We start from the raw sequence: 25,016 nt of genomic DNA, 5'->3' as shown, positions 1-25,016 counted from the left end.
ACATTCACTTTCACTTGTGACTCGAGTTGGTTGGAAACATTTCAGTGAGACAGATTTTTGTTGGAAAAAGGCAATTTGTTGAACACAAAACATTTCACCTGAAACATGGAGAGGTTTGATGAACTCTTGGCAAACGAGGTGTGACTCCCCTACCCTACTGAGTGGCATTCTACCCCCTGCTCCCTGGGCTTGGCTCAGAAGCAGTCAGCTGTGCTAGGGATCCAAGGCTCACTGCTACAGCCTGGGAGTCCAAAAGCCCTGAGAGCTCCAGCTCTAATCAAAGCTCAGCTCTACACCAGGGAGCCTGGAAAAACTAGATTTAGCTAAGGCTTTCAGCACTTTCCAGTTTCCTGCAGAGCTGAGATCTAGATCCTGAGAGTCCTGGTGCAGACACTGCAAAGCTCTAGGATAACAGTGGCATTTCCCAAACACAGCTCTGTCAAAATTCAGGTTGGGGTTTCCCATGATTGTAGATTTGGTCTGATTAGTTTTCTATATAGTAAGAGGAATTCAGTCACAAGCTCATATCAGCATTCCCAGCTCTACATACACAGGACCTGAATTCAGGTCTGCTAAAATGTGAAGATGGGAGATGTCCCTCTTTTAGTTCATTTTGCATTCAGTGAAGACTCATTTCATTAGTGCTGTATAACTTCTCATTCAGTCATTCTTCAAGGGTTCTGGAGATCAGTTACTAAACAAACAGATAGCAAGAAAGAATTTCTCTTGCTCGGCTGCTTTACAGAATGACATTCTCAGTATCATATAAATATGATATTTGCAGACAAAGCAATCCTGGAATCTTATAATTGCACCTGATGACAAAAAACATTAGAAGCTAATGCTAACCTAAGACAGTTTTAAAGCATTGTTGCTTGCAGAAGAATAGCAGCCCAATAAATTCTAAATATTAAGAGGTTACAACAAAAATGCCAACCAGATTGCCTGTCTACGTTACTGGAAACAGGATGGTCTGTGAGCACAGCAGTATGTAAGCACTCTTCTTCATGAAGAGCACTGAGATGTACTAATGGTAGCAAGCACTCTCACCATGGCAACTTTATCTCTTACACCCACCGAGATTCTGTGTGCCAGGGTTTCTCTCCAGGATCCCCTTCAATCAACACTTCCCTGCCTACATATTTAACCATCTCTTCTAGAAGCCCCTTATCACAATCATCAATACGATGCCTTCTGAAGGCTGTCACTGCTGCAGTCAGGTGGCAAAGTCTGTGTGTGAACCCTTCTCTCCCCAGAAGAGATACTGCCACCCCTGTAATATCTTTTGAGAATGGATGAGAAGGGGTGTGTGTGGTGTGATTCACCTGATTTGGATTCTTCTCCTGCCCAAAGACAATAGCAGAATCACCAATAGATTTCTCACAAAATAAAGTACACTTATAACTTGCAACCAAGAAATGATAGAATTCAAACCCAAATATTTACAGTTTTGAAAAGAAGAATTTTAGACCTACAAAAAATCCATATGAAACAACATCAAGCCTAGTACTTAGCCCCCCCAAAATCCTGGGTCCAGTTTCACCACAAGATTATTAATATTTTTTTAATTCACATAAATAAATAATAATATTTATTTTAAAATTTGAACACTATTAGAAATAGAAGCTAAGAATTAAAGTCCCTTTAAAGGGAAAACTATCCCTTGTTTTCTCACTTGACAGCAGCTAAAAGGGCCAAGAATTGCCATTCTATGATGTTTGGAGGGAAAGTCAAGGCAGCAACTATTTGCACAGAATAAGAAACAAGAAACCCTGTAGAGCTACACAGAAAGCCACAGGGTAAATCCAGATCATGCAATGTTGCAGTCCAAAAAGCTGCCTTCTCCCTCCATGAGACAGAGAATGGCTCTTACACTGTGCTAATGCTACCGAAACTGGCAGATGCCCTCTTCAGACTCTGCTAGGATGTTCCTGCAGGAACCACAGGCAGGAAGAGATAAGAGGACAGCTAACCAGTTTTCTCCAAAGTCCTAGTCTGAGCCCAGCTGCTGCCAGATTCAGGTCTCTGAATTATGCTGCAACCAAACACAGCACATAACCTGCTCATACCGAACGGTTCTTTCAAAATCTTACAAAATTACTGTTTGACTTATGTCAGAAACACTAAGGACTTCTGCCTTCTGAGTTATTTCATTTAACTGTGGATGTTCTCCTTGACTGTGCAAAGTGCTTGTAACACCTTTCTCTTAACCATACAGTCTTCCCAGTCTCATAGTATTTTGTGGTTCTACAGTTTCTTTTCAGTGTGTGCTTGATATGACGTACACAATAATTTTCAATAGAACTACATAATACTTACAAACCTTAGGCCTAGTTTGAGGACTTGCATACAAATTATCTATTGGTCAAATTTATTTATTTTTTTACTTGTTTCTTTCAGTTTCTCTTACTGCCTCCTCATTCTTACATTACAAGAAAGAAAAAAAGAGGCCATTCAATTTATGTTCTCTATCACATACCTTATTTTGATCACACCTCCTTTCTATATCTGGCAGTCCCATTCTTTACAGCTTCTTTCTTCAAAGGGAGTTCTTGCCATCCCACTAATCATTTTCATTGCCAGCTTTTAAAATCCCTTCTATTTCTGATACACCTTTTTTGATGCAGTGACCAGAAGTGACTATCATAACTGGCAGCATACCATATGTTAATAAAAGCATTGTAATATTTTCAGTATTATCACTGTTTTATTCTACAGACATTCAAGTATCTAATTGTACTTTTTAATCACTGCTGCACATGCCAAGTAAAGGTTTTCATTTAACTGTCTTCAATGATACCCAGATATTTTCCCTGAGTAGTTACAGTTCATTATATCAGACAGCCAGGTGCTTTATTATTATTAGACTCCTGTTTCCAAAGTGCAGTACCTTGCATTTGTCAACAATAACTTCATTTGCCCCCTTGTTTACCTGTCAGCCAGCGTCTTTTTATTCCCTTTCAAGCTTTGCCTTTTCTAATCTCAATTCACGCACATAAGGTTGTATCATCTACAATTTTCTTACGTACAGTCATCATTTTGTGCAGATTGTATTTGCTAAAACATACACAATTCTACCCTTAGTAATGGAACACTCCTCTGTTAGCCTTTTGTCATGCTTAAAATTGCTAATTCCATCCTACCCTTTGTTTTACTGTCTCTTGGTGAATTTCTAATGTGCCATAGTACATCACATTGCTTAATTTATTTGGCAGCTTCTCAGTGAGAAGCTTTGCCAAAGGCTTTTTTAAAGACCAAATAAATTTAAACTGATTCTTAAGTCCATGATTTTCCTGACATGCTCAAAACATCTTAGTCGAAGAACACATGATTTTCTTTTACAGAAACCACACGTCCCTATCATACCACATAATTTGTATCATTGCATTTTTTTTCTGTTATGTTTTGTATTGACATACTAACATTTCTGGTATCATAATCAGTTTCTTAAATCAACATTTCATACTTAAAAGTAACATCTCTGCTTATTTACCAGGAAATTTAAGTCATGGGAAGTACACACTGGCCCATACAGATGTACCACAGTTACAAATACACGTGATCTCACCTAACAGGATACAATGGAGAGTAGGGTGAGGGCAACAGTGATACAGGTACGTCCTGCAATTTTGTAGTACTGTTAAGGTAGGTCTTTTCTTTTCCCCTCCCTTAAAGTTGGGGTAATGCTTTGCACAGACTCTTCCTTCCAGTTATGAGGCACAGGAAAGGAAGGACTGGCATTCACCTTTCTTTTGTGGGGCTTAGCAGGGGTTTTTTGCTATTATTTTTTAAACACTCAGAATAAGAGGAAAGTTGTTCGTTTTGTTTGTGTTTTTTTTCTGAGAAACTTCATCCCTAAGCAAAATCAGAACATAAGAGGGTTAGAGGGCTGAATCCATTCACTGCTAATTTGCCTCTGGCTACTCACTCTTTACTTACTTTCTATGACCTAATTATCACTTTTTTCTTTGCCTACTGTAGGTTTTATTTTTCTCACCAACTTTCAAGTAGATTAACATTTCCATGAGGGGCATCTGTTTAAGCAACTACTACAATCAACCACTACTACAACCTGGCCACTTAGGCATACCTGTGTCAAACCTGTGTAGCCACTAATTTCTGGGTTTTGGTTTGATGTGGCTTTTGTTTTGTTTTGTTGTTGTTTTTTAAATCTCTAAGTAAAATGCCTTCTTCTGCAACTGCATTTGAGCACACTTGAGAAGTCTCCATTTTGCACCTATTTTGTGCCCTTTGCTTTTTTATTCCATGCTCTTTTCTTACAAGTTCCCTCATTTTTAAAATACTGCACTTTCAAAAGTTTAGTGCTACAGTGCTAGTTTTGATATGATCCTCACCCTCAGGATACATACATTATTTATATAGTATTTTCTTTTTGAAACTATTTCCTTGCTTTGCTTGAAAGCAAAGAGGAAAAAAAGCCTCTCTGCAGGGCTGGACTGGACTAGTGTTCCAAAAAAAATATTTTTTTCTTTTTTCTTTAAGATTTAAGGTATCAATGCATAGCCCTTATTATCCTTGTCTCATATGCGAAAAGTGACAAGATTAAAAGGCAGATACTTGAAGTCACTTGTGGTACCTGTCTTTAGATGCAGGGTACAGATTTCACTTGTTGAAAAGCTGTGCAAGTTTGCATTACCTCCCCTCCGCTGAGAAGAGAGAATGGAATCACAGGTGCCTCCCAGGGCTCTTAAGGGTTAGCTTAAACCAAACTAAATAAAAACCCCTCCCATAAAATACAGTCAACCTCCTTCTCCCAATATGGTGAAGATGCTTTAAAATAACCTGTCTTGTACTTCACCAAAACGGATTAGGAATGCTTATTCTGTTGTCTGACCCTAGCTGAGGAAGAAAGAGGGAAAAGCAAATCATAAGAGGTAGCAAGCACCAGGCTACATTCTTCAAGCCCCTTCTTTATTCCCACTGTCACGTAATTAATAGCCTCTCCCTAATCAGGAGGCTGATTATAACACTCTTCATATTACAGAGGAACATTACCCTGAGATCTCGCTACATGGTTGCTCTTCGTAAGCAATAGAAGCAGGAAGATCCTATGGTTGCCCATCACATGACCTGTCTGCCATTGCATCTAACTTTTCTGCTAAGCTTAATCTTCCCTTTCCTCATTTTCTGTCATACCATCATGCTTCAGCATGTGTTCACAATGCCAAACTTTTCCACTGCTAGAAAAGCTGGCTCACCCATTTCTGCCTTATGTCTATATAGCAGCACAAGGAACATTTATAGATATTATTTTTGGCCATATGCTCCTCTTCCTCATTCCCCCTTCCAAGCGCTCAGGCTAATATCCTGTTGCTTTCTTGGAACATATCTGTATGATCTCACAGCCTAGCCGTCCACCGATTGCTGAGGAATATATGTGCATGATCCAAAGACACCAATTGGCCATATCTGACTGATGCTTGTGGTATTGCTCCGAGGTAAATTCAATCCCTACCTCCCTAGCAGGAAAAATAGGAAAGCCTGAATACATCTTACTGGATTATACCACCCCTTTCTGTTGCTTTCTGCAGAAGTAGTACGTAAGAGACTCTCCCGCTCAAGAAGAAACCAACATATTCCAACTGAATGTATGTTTAGATAAACACAGAGAAGGACTCAGGCACAACCCTTGCTGCCTGCTTGGACAGGACACCTGTCTCAGTTACCCATTCATTTTGTCCAGCTTCATTTTCAGTATTCTCAGCACCCTTGGAAACCAAGCTATGATACCAGAATAAAGTCCTGAAATGGTACCCCCAGAGTCCTGGGAATAAGGGCCAAAACTTGTGGTTATGCATGTACTATAATTTGTCTCCAAACCAGAATAATAAAACTCCATACTGTGTCTATTTTAGGATTTTTATAAGGTGCCTACCACTGTGAAATCTAAACGCAATGTAACAATTATAGATAACACTGCGTGCCTTAAAAGGCAGTCTACTCAGCCTCCCTTGTTCATTGTGTGCCTGTGTGGAAACTTTCCTTCTGCTTCCCTTCTTGCCTTTCACTTCCTTGCCTCCAGTTGTGAGTCGGTCCTGGCAAAGTGCCCTTACTGGAAGAATGCTTCATCAACATGGTGGGTAGCACATGTAGATCTGAATATGGGTCAGGGCTGGAATTAATCCAGCTCTCTAAAGATTTTATCTAGCAGGGGAGGACAAGACACCAAAAATGCTGGCAATGTTGCGTTCTGGGTCAATCAGTTTGACATGTTATAATTACCATAAAATTACACATTATTTGTATTATATAGTTATTATTCATTAACCTAAAGATACACACAATAAGGAAGATCCATATGGACACACACAAACCAGTCATGGAAATTAATTCTCTAAATGACCAGTTTCAATGGAAAATGTGTACAAGAACCTAGAGAAAAAAAAAGAGGAGGTGCTTCAGCTCACAGCTATGCTGCCTAGGAGGAAAAAAGGCAACACTATTAGATTTTGAGGACTGCAGCTGGACAAAACACCCCAACAGGTTTTGTCTGTGATCCTTACCAATAGAACTTAAAACATGAAAACCAAAGAGCACCAGCAGCATAAAAGGAAAAAAGCTTGGCTTGTGATAATATCCTAGAATAAAAATTGGTTTATAATGAATGACAGACACCAGCCTAGTACCCTAATTTTGAGTAGCATTTTTAGCTTTAAAAGACATGTCTTCACCTGTAGCCACAGCTGACTCACAGGGAGTAAGAGAGGGGTGGAGAGCTAGAGCAGCTCTACCTACGTGGGTTGCCCACCAGGAAGCAGATATGGCCAGGTAGCTCCCAAAGGATCCTAGGACAATGAAGAGAACTGAAACATCCAACTGGCATAACCAGAATGCTGCATCCTAAGTAAGTCCCAGCTGTGCAGTATCATTTCTGATGTATATTCATTCCAATTCGAACACTGTTGGCTTGTGTATGTGTCAGTTATTATAATCTCATACTTACTTACACACAGATTTAAAAGCAGCACTTTTCTATAATTAGAAATCTGATGGTTTTTATTTTTAATCTTGTTATCAATTTATACTTTCACGAAAGGGAATTCTGATTATGTCTGATACTGTTGGACACATGACTAACACACCCCCTTATTCACCTGCTTCAATTTTATGTGATAGAAAGTATTCTTACATATGGCTTACTCAATTGAGAAAAATATATGAAACCCATTGAAATTAAGGTAAAACGTTATCTTTCAGATTCTCATGCTTGTGATTCTTTACATCTGTCCATAAGACTATAACAAGGGCAAAAGACCAAATACTGGCCATCTAATTTTGTAAGACAATTGCCTTCATCTTAAATAGGCAGCAGCTTTACCAGCAAACGCTACCAACCAAGTCCATCATGACCTGCATGACTGGGCTGCATTGACTGGGGAGACATCAAATCTTATCTCCATAGGCTAAAGGAGGCTGCAATCTCTTACACTGTGTCAAGCAGCTCTGGGCCTGACTCTGATCTCAGTGATGTCTAAATGAGCATTACTTGATAATAATTAGTATATTACCAAATAATTAACACTACATATTACGTTTGTACAAGGAGTCTGTTTTTGAGATTACATGGGCTCAGTTAAGGAAGGGGTTTATGTTAAGTGAGGAGCAAAAAAGAGCACAATGGCTTCAGATAACCATCAGCCTGATAGCACACAGAGACAGTGAAAAAGTCCCTAATTTTCTCCAATATCCTACCTGTGGCCACCTATGGAAATCACCATGCCAAAAAGGAAGAGATAGGCCCTCAACCTGCAAATAATTCTTCCAAAAAAAAAGCAAAAAAAGCAGACAGCAAGAATTTCTGCAGGGAATAATAGGGATGTCCTTTACAAAGCAGGGGATGACAACAGGTCTTCGCCAAGGAATAGCAAGTTTTTAGGTGATGCATGCTTCTGTGCAGGCTGTCAACAACTGAAAACTAAAAACCATTCTTAGCATGCTGTGTTCCAATTCTTTGTACTCATCTTCTGCTTGGAAATGGCAATCTGTGCCCCGCAGTCAACATGGAACACCAAATCTTAAAAGCGGGAGCCATATACACCAAACCTACTTGTACCTGATAAGGATTAGCATGATACACCAAGGATGCCTGGGAATAGCGCATTGATCCACAGTAGGAGCATTAAGGGATGAGCCTTCAGACTTTAAGGGGATGATTTCAGACCTAGCAAAGACCTGAAATACAGCAAGATCTGCTGTTGTGATCAGTGGAATCATCTGAATCATTTACAGTGAAGCAAATAGCTACTTGGGTATAAGAAGCAATGTTAGACTCTTGTCTAGCGATCTCCAATTCTGCAATAGCACACATAAAAGCTGAACAGGCATTCTGTCCCCCTCCACACCAGTCTGGTACTCTTACACACATCTGTCTAAAATAGACAAAATACTAACTATAATCAAATATTTCACTGTTATTATAAAACTCAACTGCATTAACAAGGGAAACTTTTTGCACTTCAGCTTCTTCATCCATGGGCTAATGGGACAGGTACCATTTTTACTTCAAGTATGTTCTACAGCTTGCAAAACCAGGCACTTTGTATGATGTAACCATGTAGCACTTTAGCTAAGCAAAGAGTTTCTTTACATTCATATATTTTTCTGTATCAACACAGATGTTGCTTCCTTCAAAAGGTCATCTTCAATTTGAGCCTAAAACTTAGGGTGAGTTAAAAGCACACTTTAAACTTAATGGAAACACTTGAAAATGAAACATTACAGTATAATGTGTCATTCATTTTGGTTTGGATGCTTCACCGCTGAGGTGCTGCAGTTAAAAACTAAAGCAAGAAGAGTTAAAACTGCAGGCCTATCTGCAGAAATTAATGGAGACATCCCCTGCTAGTGCTGGCCACGTTGGTATGCCCACTTAGTGTGATGCAGTGACACTAGCTGGCACCCTGAAAAGCAGCACTGCTGTGTTTGCATGATGTCACATCTCAGCTAACATCCCTGCTTTGGTGGTTCCAGGTCTAGAACTAGACCAGTCACAGACAGCTTGTGCTGCATTAAGTTGACACAACCCAAGGTAGTTTCCACATTGTATAAAATGGAAAAGGAAGCAAAGGGAAAAAAGCTTCTTCTTTCTCTTTTTACGGTCTCTTTATTTAAATAGAGGCATCACTGGTAGTACAACTAAGGAAATTTTGTTCTTGCAAGTAAATAGGTTTGTTATACTATCATTTTCTGATTGATGATTAAAGTGTTTTGGTTGTCAGTAGACACTTCCCTTACCTTCATGTGTGATTTGAGATTGTCCTTGCGTGCACAGCGAAATGGACAGAGTGGACACTGATGACTTTTTAAACCTGTATGAATCACCATGTGCCGTTTCCAGTAACTCTTCCTCTTGATAACCAAACCACAGATCGGACACTGGAAAGGTTTTCCTCCTTCTTCTTCTGAAGCTTTGCAGAAGAGGGAAGAAAAAGAGAGGATCCTTTATAGCTAGTTGTTGAATACTTTCCCCTTGTAAACACACTCAAGATACCATTTTTCAGTGCTAGAATTTAATCTGCAAAGAGACACATCAGTTAAACAACATGTACCAGAAATTTCAGTTCCTCCCCTCTGCATATCCCTTTTCCCCTTAATCTAGTTATTCTCCCTTTGAGAAAGGTCACCATAATTTATAAAGGTTAATGTCCCAAACATCCTTTGGCTAATCAGTAGGGGATGGTACTCTATCTCACCTGGTTCTAATGTTCCTCATAATTTAACTGAACTGAGATGGATGTCTCTCATAATCATCACTTCACAGCTTCATTTCCTATCAAAGGCCAGTTGTAGCAGGGTATGGAAAATAAGCTAAACTGTTGAAAAAATGATACATTTCCTGTATCTGTTGGTCCTGTATTCTGATAGTTAGCAAGCAGAGAAGCAGGATATAAAGCATAGAACAATCCACAGCTTAACTGAAAAGCATGCTAGTATTGTGTATCAGATATATTTAACTCCAGAAGTGAATGACTTCAGAACCCCTGCTGCTGAAACTGTTTAGTTATGGCTTAAGCAGATGCTGCTGCAACTTCAGCCATCAGGGGTCTTTGGGTCATGGATTTCCTTCTGCTCCTCTAGCTGCCAGGGCTTTAAATCTACTGCCTTCCTAAATGTTTGCATTCTGCTTTACTGCCCAATTCACCTAAGAAAAGAAAAGGATTTGATGCATTTATCAAGCAAATATGGTTAGTCTGCTGAGCGTGGAATCATCATAAGGGTGAAGAAAAGAGAAATTCCTTGCTGCTGACTTTAAACAACTAACCATCCATCCATCCATCCATCCATCCTCTCACCAGGATTTCTTCTGCTTATTATAAAGACAGGCCTAGTGTTACTGTGAAACTGGAAGCCTTCCTCCTCACTGTAAAAGACAGACTATTTTCAAATATCCAGACCTCAGCAATGTGCATCCTGCTACTTAGAAATTCTCAGAATATTTAATCTCATTATTATCAGGTATTTCCTACTGATAAGGATATAGCAAACATCAAATTCCCTTGATGAGGAACTAAATGATAAAAACCTCCAGAAATATTTGTCATATCCTAAAATATATTTCTTGTTATTAGATAGGAAACAAAACCACCGTAATTCAACTGATTATGTAGTCATTTTGTAAGTACAAAAAAGGACACATTGTCAAAGCATGCACTTCTGCAAGTTCAGAAATTCTCCTTGTGAAATATTCTATCACACTTAATGTATTATATGTATTATCGAATTGTTCCCCTCTGTACCTCTAAGACGCTCTATTTGCTTGTGTTCCAGTTTTTAAATATCTTTACTTACTTCTTCACAAAAGGCAGGAGAAAGATAAACCACAGAAAAAAAATACTGGTAGTATTTTTACATATCATTTCTTTTCCTTCTATCACAGCTTTTCTCCAGTCTCTGGTTATCATCACAAAGGATCCAGAAAAGTAACATGTAACCAAGCTATTACCCGTTTTCTGCCCCATTAAAAATAAATCTGCAAACAAGATGGATCAACAGTAATTTAGCACATTAAAAAATATGCAAAGAACTGGACTGAATGCATGTGACTTCACCAGTAACAATGACAATGAATGGTACACAGGAATTTGTCAGCGCTCTCCAAAGCTGAAACATGTTAGCTCTTTACTATACTACATAAACCTCAGCCCACAAAATCATGGGCTTCAGCTTTCCTTCATTTATATTGATGTCTATTTTATGTCACATGATGTCAATTAGTTGGAAAGAGCGACTTCAGCAAGGAATCAGCCAGTGTTTCCCAAAGAAGCTCCAGGAACAAAACTGCAAGCATCACAGGCAAAAAAGTTACACCAAACAAGCATTTAGTCAGTAAAAGAAGGGTCTGCCACCACACGCTTTCAAAAACGACATCAGAAGCTTAACAGAGATTCCAGGCTTCCTTCTAAATTTCATTCCAAACACATGAGCTCTGTATAAAACTGGCATTATTAACAGATTGCTAGAAAAGTTAATCTTCTCTGTATCACTTTACTATAACCTATGCAAGTAATGATTAGGTCCACCAAACCTGACATGCAGTTTCAGAGGTGACTGTTCAGATAAGCCATGGCTCCAGCTTCTTGCCTGAAATAATTCTGAGCAAATAGTTCAGCATGGTGGACAAAAGAGCTGAGGCATACTCTTGTTATTAACTTATTCCTCTTTAAATAGACTCCATCTTTGCTGTTCCTTACTTGTCGACATCTAATTAATCTCACAGAGTATTGATCTCATAACCAAAGCTAGATGTTGTTGGTGGGTGAATCAGATTCCTAACAATAAAGTAAACTCACCAGTGTCTTTAAAAGTTCAAAGTATGAGAGGGGAAATAAAACACCCCACTTCTCAAGCTGCGCCTACTGGGAAAATGTGTCTCTCTCCAGGAACAAGACAGAAAAAAACCCATGACTCAAGGAGCAATCACACAGACATAAAAAGACAAAACATTATCAAATGAAATACTGCTTTTTGCTTTTAGTGCCATAAGGTTGTATGTGCAAAAGGAATCAGGAATGTGTGACATTTATTTTCATGGCAAATATACACACTCAGCTGCCCTACTCAACTTTTACAAAAGTGAAGTCTTCAATCAAAGGTCACTAAACAGTGACCTGTTTTTGTAAGCTGCTTTTCTCCATGGCTGAAGGAACCAAGGAGTCTGGCTTTCCATAATCAACATCCAGATATGCTAACCAACAGCTTGCTTTTTATTTTCAGTCAGTTAATAATAAATAAATAATAATAAAGCTTAATAGTATATCAGAAAATGGACTTAAAGTAACTTTTGTTATGAACATTACACTATAAAGTTTATTTGGATGCCAACTGGCATTGGCCCAGCGCGTATAAACTGAAAGGAAACACCCTTCCTCTTGGGATACTAGTCTCATATATTATAAAAAATGAATACTTGTTCCTTGGTTACCAAGGACCTGAGGCAGTCGGCCCCCATTGTTATCTTTTAGCAGCACACTATGCTTGAGCCTTCAGCAAAGAGAATAGTTGCTAGAAATTTGCTGCATGAGAGCTAGTTTATAAAGTGCCAGTATTACCAGCACACTCTCACGCTGGTACAGAGCACTCCCCTAGTACAAGCTACACAGAAAAATCCCCAGTTTGTTGGTAAAACACAGAACCTGGACTTTACTACAACCTTTCCCCAGTAAAAACTTATGATGTGAACAGCTTTTCCTCTAGCAGAAAATAAACTAATAACTTCAAATAAATTTTAATCTTACTCCTTTTCTATACATTGCTGCTTTTCTTATGTGAAAGCCAGTCTTCACGGGGAAAGTTAGATTAAATTAATGCCCACAGTCACACTGGCATAACCAGTGTGGGTACTCCTTTCCCAAACAAAAGGACCTTTTTTTTGGTTTAGCTTATGCTTCTCCAAAAAGGACTTTATCTGAACTAATGAAAACCTTAGGCCAGACACATGCCAAGAATTGTTTGCCACTTTAATTGCCTTTGCAAAACACACCAGCAAAGCATTTGTAGAACACATGTAACTCAGAGCAAAAAAACTGCTACTGGCTGCATCTCATCACATCCCTCTCCCTCCTCCTCCAAGGGAGGAATGAGTATTGCTGTCCATCTAATAGCTTCTACCCTATGAGCTTTTACCAAAAGCTGCACAGGGACAGATCAGACCTCATAATATCCCTAAACAAAAAGGTTAGGTCAGAAAGACAGCAGTGCAATTATACAACATGTCAGGCTTCATATCTGTACACTGGCTTGCTACACCTGTACAGTCAAGCTACTATTCCTGATAAAATACTCAAAAACTAATGTAAAAACTCAGCTCTAATATACTGAAAGACTTTGTGTGTATTGTGAGGATAGCTGACATGTCCTTCCCCTCTGCATCAGAATGCCACTCAAGGGAGAACACTGACAACACCTGAAGCTGTACGTTCTACCAGAAATAAGAATCCATGATGAGAACTTTGTATAGAAATAGATGAAAGAAACCTTATTTTTCCTTATTTTGAAGATGGATCATTTAAATTTCCCTGCATGGCTTGCCTGCTTTTGAAAGCTTTTGTTACCAAGACTATTTCTTCTTATTCCCTATAAGCCTGATTCCCTGACTGCCAACAGCTGGAACTGGTGGAGGGAAGTCAGAAGTGTAAAATGGCTCTTGTTGAGGAAATTAGAGAAATTCAGTTCACTTTTTTTTTTTTTAATGACAAAGGATTGTAAAATACCAAACTGCTGCAAAAAAATTTAATGAAAAGTGACAACATAATAACATACTCTAGTAAATTAGGACAGGGTAGTAAGCGATTATACAAAAGTCTATTTGTGACAGAGACAGCAGGAAGGAGAATTCTCCCTTGTCCAATATTTCAAAAGCACTAGTTTTGTACAGGCTCACTGATACTGTGAGCTTCCTAACAGAGATTGTTTGATCTTCTCCATTAAATATTTTTTGTGGACTTATTCTGAACTTGGTAAGAGGGGGAAATATCATTGTATGGAACAAAAAAAAAAAAAAGCACTGAACTGTACACACCCATATCTTTCAAATATGGAAACAGTTGTGATGGTTTGGTCTTCAAGTGGTATTTTAAGAAGCTTTTCTATTATTTACCTAAAGTACCTATTTCTTATTCACATAACACATGGAATCAAACCAAATCCGGATCCATTGAAGAGATGTTATATAAGCCTGTAGCAAAACAAATACATTCTACTTAGTGACTTAAACTTTACCCATACCTGTACTAGTGGGTTTGGATGCTCTTCCCTTAGGGACTGGAAGTAACAATAATTCCAAAGACTGTGGTGGAGTTGCTTTCTCTTGCTTCATCTCTGAAAGCTGCAGGGGATCCTCAGCAACCAGCGATTTCTTTTTCTCAGCCAACAGGGTGCCTGCAGCCCTTGCAGCAACTTCCTTGAGAAGGGCAGCTGAAGAGGTCATGGAAGCCAGAGAAAGGAAAGAACTAGCCGGAGGTGGGTGCTCCTGCCCAGGAGTCATGCTTCTTTCACTCACTTTCTTAGATAAAGCTGCTAACGTGGAGCTGGCTGACTGAGAACTAAAAGGTGAGGAAAAGGATTCAAACCTTATAGTGTCTTCAGTCCTTGAGAGAGATTTGTCCTGCAGAACGGCATTGGCTGCAGCTTTCAGTTTCAGGATAGCTGAATCAGGGGACAAACCACAGGTAGCGGTTGAGTTTGGCAACCACTTACCTTGATTCCATATAAAGTGACTACCTGCATTGTATTGGTCACTTTGTTCCTGTTTCTCAGCAAGCTTTCTGGCAAGAACACTTAGCTGCTGGGCATGATGAGCAGGTGGAGAGAAGGAGAGGTTTGAGCCAAGATTTACAGGGGACTCGACTCTGCCATTGACTGTAACAGCAGCATCCAGCTTGAGGGAGCCAGCCTCCAGCAGCCGCCTCAGGTTACTACTCAGTGGCTTATTTGGACCAGGAGGTTCTTCTTCACACAGAGATGACACATCAGGAGAAAGGTGCTCTTTGCTCTGTAATGTGTCTCTTTGCGCCTCACTTTCAATGGATCCCAGCTCTGCTGTGTTGCTGCTAGGAGTCGCACTTCCCAAAGAAGTATCTGGGGAAGTGGACTGCTCTTGGATTCTGTCCTCAAGAGACAACTTAAAGTTCTCCTGGACTTCTCCATATGATGCTTCTGAAGGAGTTTCTGAAGAATTTCCAAACCAGCGTTCTTCTTCACTAAGTTCACCTTCCACTTCTTCCTGTCTGGTACCATCTGTGTGGAACCAAGAACAACAGTATTATTCCCAAATTTGTGTAAATCTGTGAGACCCTCCTGAACAGTCACCTAACATCTCTCTAAAGTGCACAGACTTGGCATCAGCCTGGATTGAACGACCAGGAAAGAGTTTTTGGAGCATAAGTCAGTCTTTCTTTGAAGACAAAATCATGACAGGCCTGTCATCTTTCAGCATAACTAAAACAGCTAAAACTGCAACAATAGAAATATACATAACACATGTTCATATATTGAAAATATTTCATTATTGGTATAGTCTGTACACCTGCAAAATATTACAAACTCTGTAGTGTAGAGCAGAGATTTAACAGGCCCAAAAATTACTGGATACTTGTGTCTTTGTACAGCTAGCACAGGCATGCTTCAAAATTCAGTCAGGTGGGTAGCTACTCAAAGTAGTTTCTTCCAGTCACTTCAAATCTCAGCCCAGTCCTGCAGTAACCCCTATCTAAAATAAAATAAAATTTGCACCAATAATACACAATTCATTCCTGAACAGCTGAAACGACTAATACATTAATGCAGGCTAAAGCTCTCATCTCTCCAGCTATTTGGGAAAGGAATATACACACAGCACTAAACTTTGGGGTTTTTTTCTTCTTATATAGACACTACTAGCTTGTCATTTGCTTGTCACTCTTCGTTAAAGTTTTAAAGACCATCCTAAATTGAACTTAGTTCAGCAGGAAAAAAAAAAAAAGTGTTGTTCTCAATGCAGTTAGTTATGTTTTCTCCTCTCCAGTAACTGCAACACGTCTTAGTCTCTCCCGAGACCTAACTTACAGTGTTTAAAGCACTGTGACCCTGCATTGCTCTTCTTCCTGATAGGTATTCAGAGTCATACAGACATGACCAAGACTTTTTTTGCAGATCTTGCTGACCAACCAGAACGTAGTTAACAGCAGCAGCAATGCTCAAATTAAGGTCATGTTATCTTCACTTGACAGATACCTCTCACATTTCTTGCTTTTAGACTCCATGTCCCAAGCTACAAAAGAATCTTTGTAATCATACTACAGCAAAACAAAAGGATTTAATATAACCCTCCACTGACATTCTGGAAATAAGGCTGCATGATATGTATTGTATCTATAATAATGTATTATTCCCAGGTTCCCTATTTAATTCCAGCAAATTACAAAACCTGGAGAGAAGTTGATGAATAAAAACTTAGATTTATATTATTGCTTTGATCCAATGAATTTAAGGAGGAAAAACACAGCCAAATGTATCATGAGTGTAGAGATACCAACATACACTGAAAGCAAAGATTTATTTCTTTAATGTTGTACAGAATATGAGGAATAGTCTGTCACAGTAAGTTCCTTTTACTCAAAACCCTTCAGAAAAGAATTCACCAATGTTTTAAGAGCCCACAGTAAAACCACTCAGCTACCTTAGATTAGTAATTCAAGCAGAAGAGGGCTAGCATCTTTCATCTTTCCTATTCAAAACAAACAAAAGCCAAGCAAAACCCAAAGCACTTACCTAGAATTATTTTTACGTTATCAAAGTTAACATCATAGACACAGTTATTAACAATAACATGTGCATAAAGGCCAATACCATGCACATTCAAATAAAGAAGATAGGTGCTTATCAGTTGAACCAGCACTTACGCAGGTTAAAGGAGAACTGAATGTATTCCCTTTTCACCCTTGAACATTAAAAAGTAACTTGAGGCATATCTGTACAGTTGGGTGCACTCAGATGAGAGATCCGTCCACTCATCCCAGATGCAAGCAAGTTCTAGATTGGAAGCCAACAAAGCGTCTTGCTGGCATTTTGCCCAAACCAATACACCAAGAGCAGTGAACACCCTCTGGGACACAGCCTAGAGTTGACACCACAATACAGCTCCTGAGCCACAGCTAGCCTGCATCCTACCACTTACATCCATATGTCTGTTGACATCTCTTTGTGTTAAACAACACCTCCTCCCACACCCCACCCCCCAAATCCTACTCTCTCTCTGAGTGTCTGCTCCCCATCCATAAATAGGGAGCGAGAATTGCATTGCCCTTCAGTCAGCATGTCATCCAAAAATTACAGTTTGAGAGATATTTAAGTGTAAATGGTTACAAAAGGAAGTGGGTTTCTGTTTTAGAGAAATCTCCAGCTTACTAAACCCCCAAACTTCTCTGTTCCTTGCCATGTACCTCAATTTCTTAATGTTGATATGTTTCCTAGTTGTAACTGGCCTTTAAAACACCAGTTAAACAACACTGTTTTACAAATCTCTCAATCTTGTTCATCCTACTTGCACTGGAAATGGAGTCTTCATTCTCACCTGAACCAGTTTTTGCTCTAACCATAAAAGTTATGTCCCACATATATTTCCACTATGTATCCCTCCTCTCTAAAGCTGACATCTCAGGGAACACTCACAGTAGCTGAGGAACAGGACGCTAGTATTCGAAGTTGATGGTAAGGATGCAGGGAAAGGAACTACATCTGCTGTGGCAGAACTGCAATACAGCTTTCTTTGAAAGTAACACAGCTCAACTATATTATGCACAGAACCAAAAAAAATAAGGTAGCAATAGAAGAAGAAATAGGGACAGGACACAAATTGCCTTTCTTTTTCCAGACATGCACACTCTCCATTGGTCTTGCCTATATGAAGAGCAGTCACGACATTTTATTGACAGGGAGCCGCAGAAGTGCAGTATTCTTCATTTAAAGGCTTGCAACCAAGTCCAGAAGTTCCCGTCTCTTTGGGTAATGCAGTGAGAGCTCCCCCTCCTGTTATTAGTCTACCTGTAACCACTCAGATGCTCAAATCTCCAAGCAGTCTCCATGACAAAGGGCAAATTTCCTTTGCAGCATCTCTATCCCAAAAGCCAGCTGGATTTTTTTCCCCCACCAGTGCAGTTTCTTTCTGTAACCAGAAACCAGACCTTTAACTGCTGACACAGTTCTAATTTTCCTCTTCTCAGTAATTCCCTCAGTTGCTGCAGTATCAAGCCCACTGTATTTGCAGGCTGTAAGGTTAATGCCAAAAAAAGCAGCATCAGTGTCTTATCATGTGCTCAGTCAAGCATCCTTTTAAACAGTGGTGAATTGGTTTAGAAGCATAATGGTGAAGCCTGGCAATTTCATTTCTAAGCTAAGCTGCCATCCAAAGCCTTCAAGGCAGGACTTTAATTCCCATTGATTTGTGAGCCTGTGAGTTTGAACAAGCTTGAGAACTCCAGAAGAAATCAGCCCAATCCACCAACTTCCTTATGATTTTGAATTAAATAAAACCTTCCCTCACAACTCTTATGGTTCATGGGACACCCAGATCAGGTTTGTCAGAAACAGGAGTCAACCTCCATGTCTGTCAAGAAGCTTCAGCTGTATTTCACATCTGTGGCAGAAGATCCGCATGACATGTTTTTCCTTTCTCTTGCAATACAGCTAAGAAGCTCCAGTGAGAAGCCCTTGAAAGCTAGGAACAGAAACGTAATGCCACATTTAAATTTCTTCTCTCCACCATAAACATACCATAGTTTGTTATTGCAGAATTATTTATGAACACTAAGCTACCGGCATTTCATTTCTATTACAGTCCAAAATGCTAAACATGGGTAAGAAACAACGTGGAAGTTGCAAAGCAGGAAAAGGTAACTTCAGAGTTCGAGGCAAATTATCACTGACTTCATCTGGAACAAGACCTGGCTGGAAATTTCACCAGCTTTTACTGAGTACCCACTCATCACATTGCCTCTTCTCAACATGATTCAAGGGTCAAGACCTGTCAGCACTTCCCTGATTTCCTTGGCAGTTCTAGAAGGAGAACAGCTTCCCAAACCATTTGCCACTGGCAGATGCTGGTGGAAGTTACAGGTGCCCTGCATGATCTGGGACTGCCCCACCACACACATCCAGGAGCCTCACACAAGCACTACATGCTCTTGTCAGCAATGACAAAAGGCACCAAGGTACTGTTGGGTGATTGCTGCCACTGATGTAGTCCAGTAGCAGACAATCTCTGGCAAAGTCCCAAATGTGTGCAGAAGCACTGTTCAAAGAAGCGCCAGTTTCCCTTGCTCACCCACTCATCTGCTTGTTTTCAAATATGGAAAAGTTCTCTTTCCTCTTCAAGAGATCAGTTTGGCAGACAAAGTTTATTGATCCCAAAGTATGTTATTTCACTTTGCGAGCATCTGCCCTTTTACTAGGAGTGGTGATTAGAATTTGACCCTGATATCAATAGAAATGTAAATATTAACTTGCCCAAACTACTTATATCTGAAAACTGAAAAGGACTAACATGTTTGTTGATTCATATACTGAGCCACCCAATTCAGATGCTGGAAACTTTAACTGTATGCAAAATAATGTACACATGCTATTCCTCAAAGCGGCAAGTGTGAAATGATCCACAGTTCCACTTCATAGGACTTGGAGTGGAGAAACAGGAATGTAGCAGGCTAGATCTAGAAACAGCCTGTGCAGCACATGTAAAAGGGAAGTCTCCAAATTGTGGCACTGAGTGACAGACATAGACAATGAGAACATGGTTGAAAGAACACCATTTGGATCACCAGAGACTGTCTGAGAAGAGGCTACAACTAATGAACCCACCCTAAAGAGACCGAATTTTCATACTAAGAGGGATAAAATTTCACTTTAATCATTCACTGTAATAATTAAAGAACTTCAATACAAAATAAACATTGCAAATCCATATGCTACATTGATATGAAACATAAGGAAGTTGTAATTATGGGATTACAGAATGAAAATTGAAACAAATATAAAGCAGGTAGAAGTCAAATAATATCAAAGAAATGCATACAGAAAAATTGCTGATGAGATGAATTAAGTAAGATTACCCTAACCTCAGCAGTTACATTTCAAGAAAAATCTGGGAATCTACAGTACCAGGATTTAAAGGGATAGGAGAGCAAACCTCATTTTTATTATCTTGATATCAAATGATTTCATCTATATAAGGATTTCAGATATGATCATTCAAGTTTGTGTCAATCTAAATAAAGTTACAGTTGCATTTGTTGACTATTTGGCACCCAGGTCATCTTCCTAATTTGTTGTCCCAACAGCTTATCTTATTCCATCTCTAATGCCCACCATAAACAATTCTCTCCGTATTATCTTATACTAAACACTATACCTAGGGCTACTGAAAGAGCTAGGATTAAGTAATATGTTTACGCTATGGAACTGAGGAGCTCTGCAAAGATACCTAAAGAATTTAAAAAGATGCATTAAACTTAAATGAAGCAGTAAGCCACCCATAAGTTCCGAGGAAACACAGACTGACTCAGAGCAGCCATCAGTTTAAGGCCAAGTAAATAGGCAGATGCATCAAAACTAAGGCAGAGACAACACCTGAGCAACCTAGAACTTAGCCTTGTGTGACTTTTAGCAAGACTTGTAAGACAAGGCAAGTGAATGAGAAGAAGCAGCAGCTGACAACTGAGAAGGCATGGACAACTACAAAGGCATTAACCAAGAAGGCATGGACAATTATAAAGGCATTCAACTAGTCATGGACAAGGAAGAGGTGTGCTCATATTTGGCCTCCAGGGTGGCTTCTCATGTCTTACTCCCTCCTGCCTGCTTTCTCAGAACCCTCAAACGACGTTAGGGATCAGGCCACAGCCAAAATTTGCTTTTGTGGCAGTTCATTTCAGAATACTCTCTCTTTACAGGTGCTGTAATCCAGGTTCCATCATGGCTATTACCATCAGCATCATATCCAGGTAAGAGGAGCTTCCCATCACCGCCAATGGCTGTGCATCCAGGAAAAGAACACAGGCCCACAATGTCTCCGTCTTAGCTCAGCAACAGTGAGTCAACTTACACCCTTTAGAAATGCAATATGGAAGGATGCTCACTTCCTTCAGCTGAGCCCCATAAGTACCACTGGCACAGAAGCCTTGAAACTTTCCAGACACTGGTTGCTAGCCACTCTGGGCAGAACAGTTTTAGTGGAACAAGGAAAGCAGAAGCCATACCGGAGAAGCTCCATGATGAAATTAGAGGAAAGGAACTTGAAGTCCTAACTGCAAATGGCACATTCAGTGAGAATTACCAGCCACAAGAGTGTCACATCAGAATTTAGTGCTGACCATAATACAGAGGAGAAAATAATGAAGGAGCTAAGGACTGAATACAGTAGATACCTTTAGGTAAACTATGTACACTGTGTAAGTGCATCATTTCAGCAATGGTAAAAAATAATTACAAAAGATCACTTGCTAATATCACATCACTTTCTAATTCACACTGTCTCTGGGTGTCAGCTTCACATAAGCCCTTGCTGATTTCATGAGGCACTACAGAAAGCAACATGCACAGGCCTAAAAATGGCAGTCATATCTGGAAAGTCTATTCTGTGGTATCCTATATAAACTGCTCAGTCTAGCTGCCTACAAACTATCTGTTTTGTATTCAGGCTGGGTTTTAAGCATTTCAAATAAAAAAGAGTGAATGTTTGGGCTGAGCCCTTTCTTTGGGCTGAACAACTTCCACGGGTTCCCACACCCACAGCGCCACACGGATGTGTGTGCTGTAGGACTACCTCTGAGAAGCTGGGCACACTGACCGCTGACACCCCACAGGGTCCACCACTAAAAAGCACCTACAGCCACATCCAATTAGACTATATACCCATAGCAGCAACTATGTTGATTTTCCAATAGGGATGCTTGTAAAAAAATAATTTTAATAAAGACACGAATGCCTGCCTTAACTCCTTTTATTATACCAATAGCAGCAAATAAAACTTAAAAGTCACAGTTACATAAACAGTCATGTGCTAGAGAACTCTCAATCCCCCATTTTCCCTTCATGATTTCTGTGACCTATAATAGGTAAGCAGCACAGGAAGTCACTGTCCTCTTTGAATAGAATTTCTGGCTCGCTCACTTATCAACGGGATGATTATTCAACTCTTGACCTCTTCACAAAATGGTTTAGCAGTGTTGCTGGTGCTTGAACCAAATTTCTGTACTGCAGGCTGACCTAGAGAGAGCAGCACAGCTGCAAAAAGGAACTGCCAAAAAGCCATAGCTCTTCTGTTCTGTCCTTCTCCCCTGTGTTTAAGATGTGTGAAAGTACTCACACAATTAGACAGGAAAAGAAGCCCTAGGTAGGACTCGGTATTTCATCTCCACATCTTCTAAAATAATGATTTTCCTAACTGGAGGGAAGGAGGAGAGGGGAAAGGAAAGACACAGCTTTTAAAGACAAGCCATATATCCTCTACTTTTATCCCTAACTTAAAGTGACTTTGAAAAAAATCCACTTACAAGAAACCCCCAGAATATTCACCCAGCAATCTCTCTAATACTGTTTTTTTAAAAAAGGGCTCCAAGTCTAACAAGATTAGAGAAAGTTAATTACCTTGCAATAACTAGAACTCTTCAAGATGCTTTGCCCATATACACAGGCAACTGTGAATGTGCAGAAGTACCATGCATTCAGGTGAGCCAACTGCTAGACAACCATAGAAGGTCAAAATGCATGTACAGCACCTCCGTTTCCTCTCAAAGGCAGAATCCAGGTGTGATGGACTCTTCTGAGGAAGAAGGGAAGCAGGATAGATTACTGAAAAAGCTTGTCACAGACACCACAGATCTGCCTTTATTTCCTTTCCCTCAAAGGACAAGAATTTTTTGGTAGATAAGAAACAGAGACAGTGGCCTTTTTCTTTCAGCCACAAGCCCCAGAATAAATGTGTCAAGTAGGTTTCATTACCTGCCAAAAAGACCCTTCCTTTACTAGCTAAGAGGACTGAAATACATGGTTTCTCCTGAGATGAGCAGTCACTACTTGATGAAGGTTATCAGGGCCATTGAAAGATCACAAGATAGGACCTTATAGCAACAAGTCTGATCTTCCCCAAAACAAGTTCTTCAAAAGATAAATTCTAGTACGATGGATGTTGGACATCTTGCCTCCAAGAAGGATTAACTGTTCTTCTGTTCTAGGCAAGAGGTTATAGTTAGTAGCTGTGGAATCAGTGTTTGAGGAGTGTTGCTTCCACTATGACTCAGAGATCTTGAGCACCAAACAAACAGGTGTTGCCTTAAAGCGCAGTCAGAAGACACTGTTAAGCTCAAAGCTCAAGACTGACGGAAGTGGTGGTCCTGTGCCCTCCCTTACATTTGCTCTGTTGTTTGACTGCTTGGTGAGCCAATTTCAACTTGCTCATCTGGCATAAAACTACTCACTCTGCCAAGAAATCAGAACAAAACTGATGCGAAAGAGGCAGGAATGGGGAAGCACAAGGAGGAGTCAACAATCTAAGCCACCTATCTCCTGAGGTCTTCTAGGGTGCAAAATATATCATGTCTTGTCAATGAAAAAGACCAGAGGATTCTCCCCTCCCATCCCAAATCTCAACAATGTACTACACCTCTCACAGAAGAGCTGGTCTGTGCAGTCAGGATGGCCACACAGTCAGTATCATGCAGGCTGCTTTAGAAGCCTTATCTGGGACATCTGCAGCTGGGTTGGACACCATCAACTCTTTTGATGCTAATTAAAAAAAAAAAAAAAAAAATCTCCTCTAGAATTGATTGTCAGTGTCTTCATGGGAGAGGAAAAGCCCTAAAGACCCAGAAATAATACCTTACCAGTGAGGCCCAGTAATCAACAACTGTGAAAAGTAGATGGGCAGAGCAGTATGTCTTATAGTGTAATACAGATAATATTGTAATATGTACTATTACATTTAATACATAATACTTATGTATAACAATGTTAGATATACATACATAGGTACGCATATATGTGTATAATAATACATGTATAATATTTATCTCACTACAATTTAGAATTACTTTGTTCTAGCTGGATTTTGCCACTATTTGAAGCTCAGTGAGGTGAAGTACTTGAGGTATGCACATGAAAAAATGGAACACACACGGCCTTAGAGGAGGAGAATATTTTTGAAGACCATGTCTCAACTAGTATGCCACAAAAGAGCATCCTACACAAAAAGCTTTCATCAGCTGACTTACCTAAAATTCCTGGAGAGAAGATAGACAAAGGCAGTTAATTTTTGTGTTTGAGGTTTTCAGAATAAACGGATATTTCTGGTCGGCTTATGCTGCAAAGGTTGACTAGTAGCCCCATGACAGATTCATAAAGCGCACAAAGTGTCAGTATAACAATAGAAAATCATGTTCCTTACAGGACGTATTTTATGGTACCAATGTTGCTCTTGTAAGACTTTAACAGAGACTTAGCAAAACACCACAGCCAGCCTTATTGAAAGTTCTTCCTACAGGCCCTTGTGAACATCCTATAATGACCTATAGCTGAGTTTGGGCATACCTTTCACAAAGCACAAGATGGTGATCAGACTGACACTAAAGGAATATGGCCAACTGAAAACTTCAAGTCTGTACATTAACATATCAAAGGTGTACACCTCTTTTGCCTGATGAAAACAATGAATGTGATAAACTACTTGCTATAAAACTAAACACTTTTTAAAGCAGCAGCTTCTGAGCTAGATCTCTTACCAGGAATTTCAGGCTTCCCTGGGTCTTTTAAAACTAGCTATAATATCACATTAAGACTCTGATAGAGTATTATAAATTTGAGGCTAAACTAAGTATGTGGGAGCTCAACCATTATTCCTACAGCTCTATTTGAAATAGGAATCAACTTTATCAAACGTTGATGGTTCAAGTGGTCCACGTGCAAGTCAACCCAAAGAGATTCCCTGCACCTTCTTCTGTAACTTCTACCTGGAGTGGCCGTGTATCATT

The 25,016-nt window shown here is 39.7% G+C and overlaps 1 protein-coding gene across 5 annotated transcripts in view; it reads right to left on the bottom strand.

Annotated features, from left to right (window-relative positions):
- The window catches only part of ZNF827 (zinc finger protein 827), a 106,188-nt gene that overhangs the window by 65,198 nt on the left and 15,974 nt on the right, over window positions 1-25,016 (bottom strand). For all 5 annotated transcript variants that reach the window (XR_008825837.1, XR_008825838.1, XR_008825840.1 and 2 more), the window contains exons 2-3: window positions 14,245-15,255; window positions 9,256-9,428 (exon numbers count right to left, since the gene is read on the bottom strand). Coding sequence is in view for 2 of the 5 variants with exons in the window: in XM_056361731.1 (XP_056217706.1) it covers window positions 9,256-9,428; window positions 14,245-15,255 (1,184 nt within the window). In the remaining 3 variants the exon portion in view is untranslated. The remainder of the gene's footprint in view (window positions 1-9,255; window positions 9,429-14,244; window positions 15,256-25,016) is intronic.

The sequence above is a fragment of the Falco biarmicus genome, chromosome 1, assembly GCF_023638135.1.
Source record: "Falco biarmicus isolate bFalBia1 chromosome 1, bFalBia1.pri, whole genome shotgun sequence".
NCBI classification, from domain to species: domain Eukaryota; kingdom Metazoa; phylum Chordata; class Aves; order Falconiformes; family Falconidae; genus Falco; species Falco biarmicus.
The sequence above is the reverse complement of the archived record's forward strand: the minus strand, read 5'-3'. Positions and strand labels throughout refer to the sequence as shown.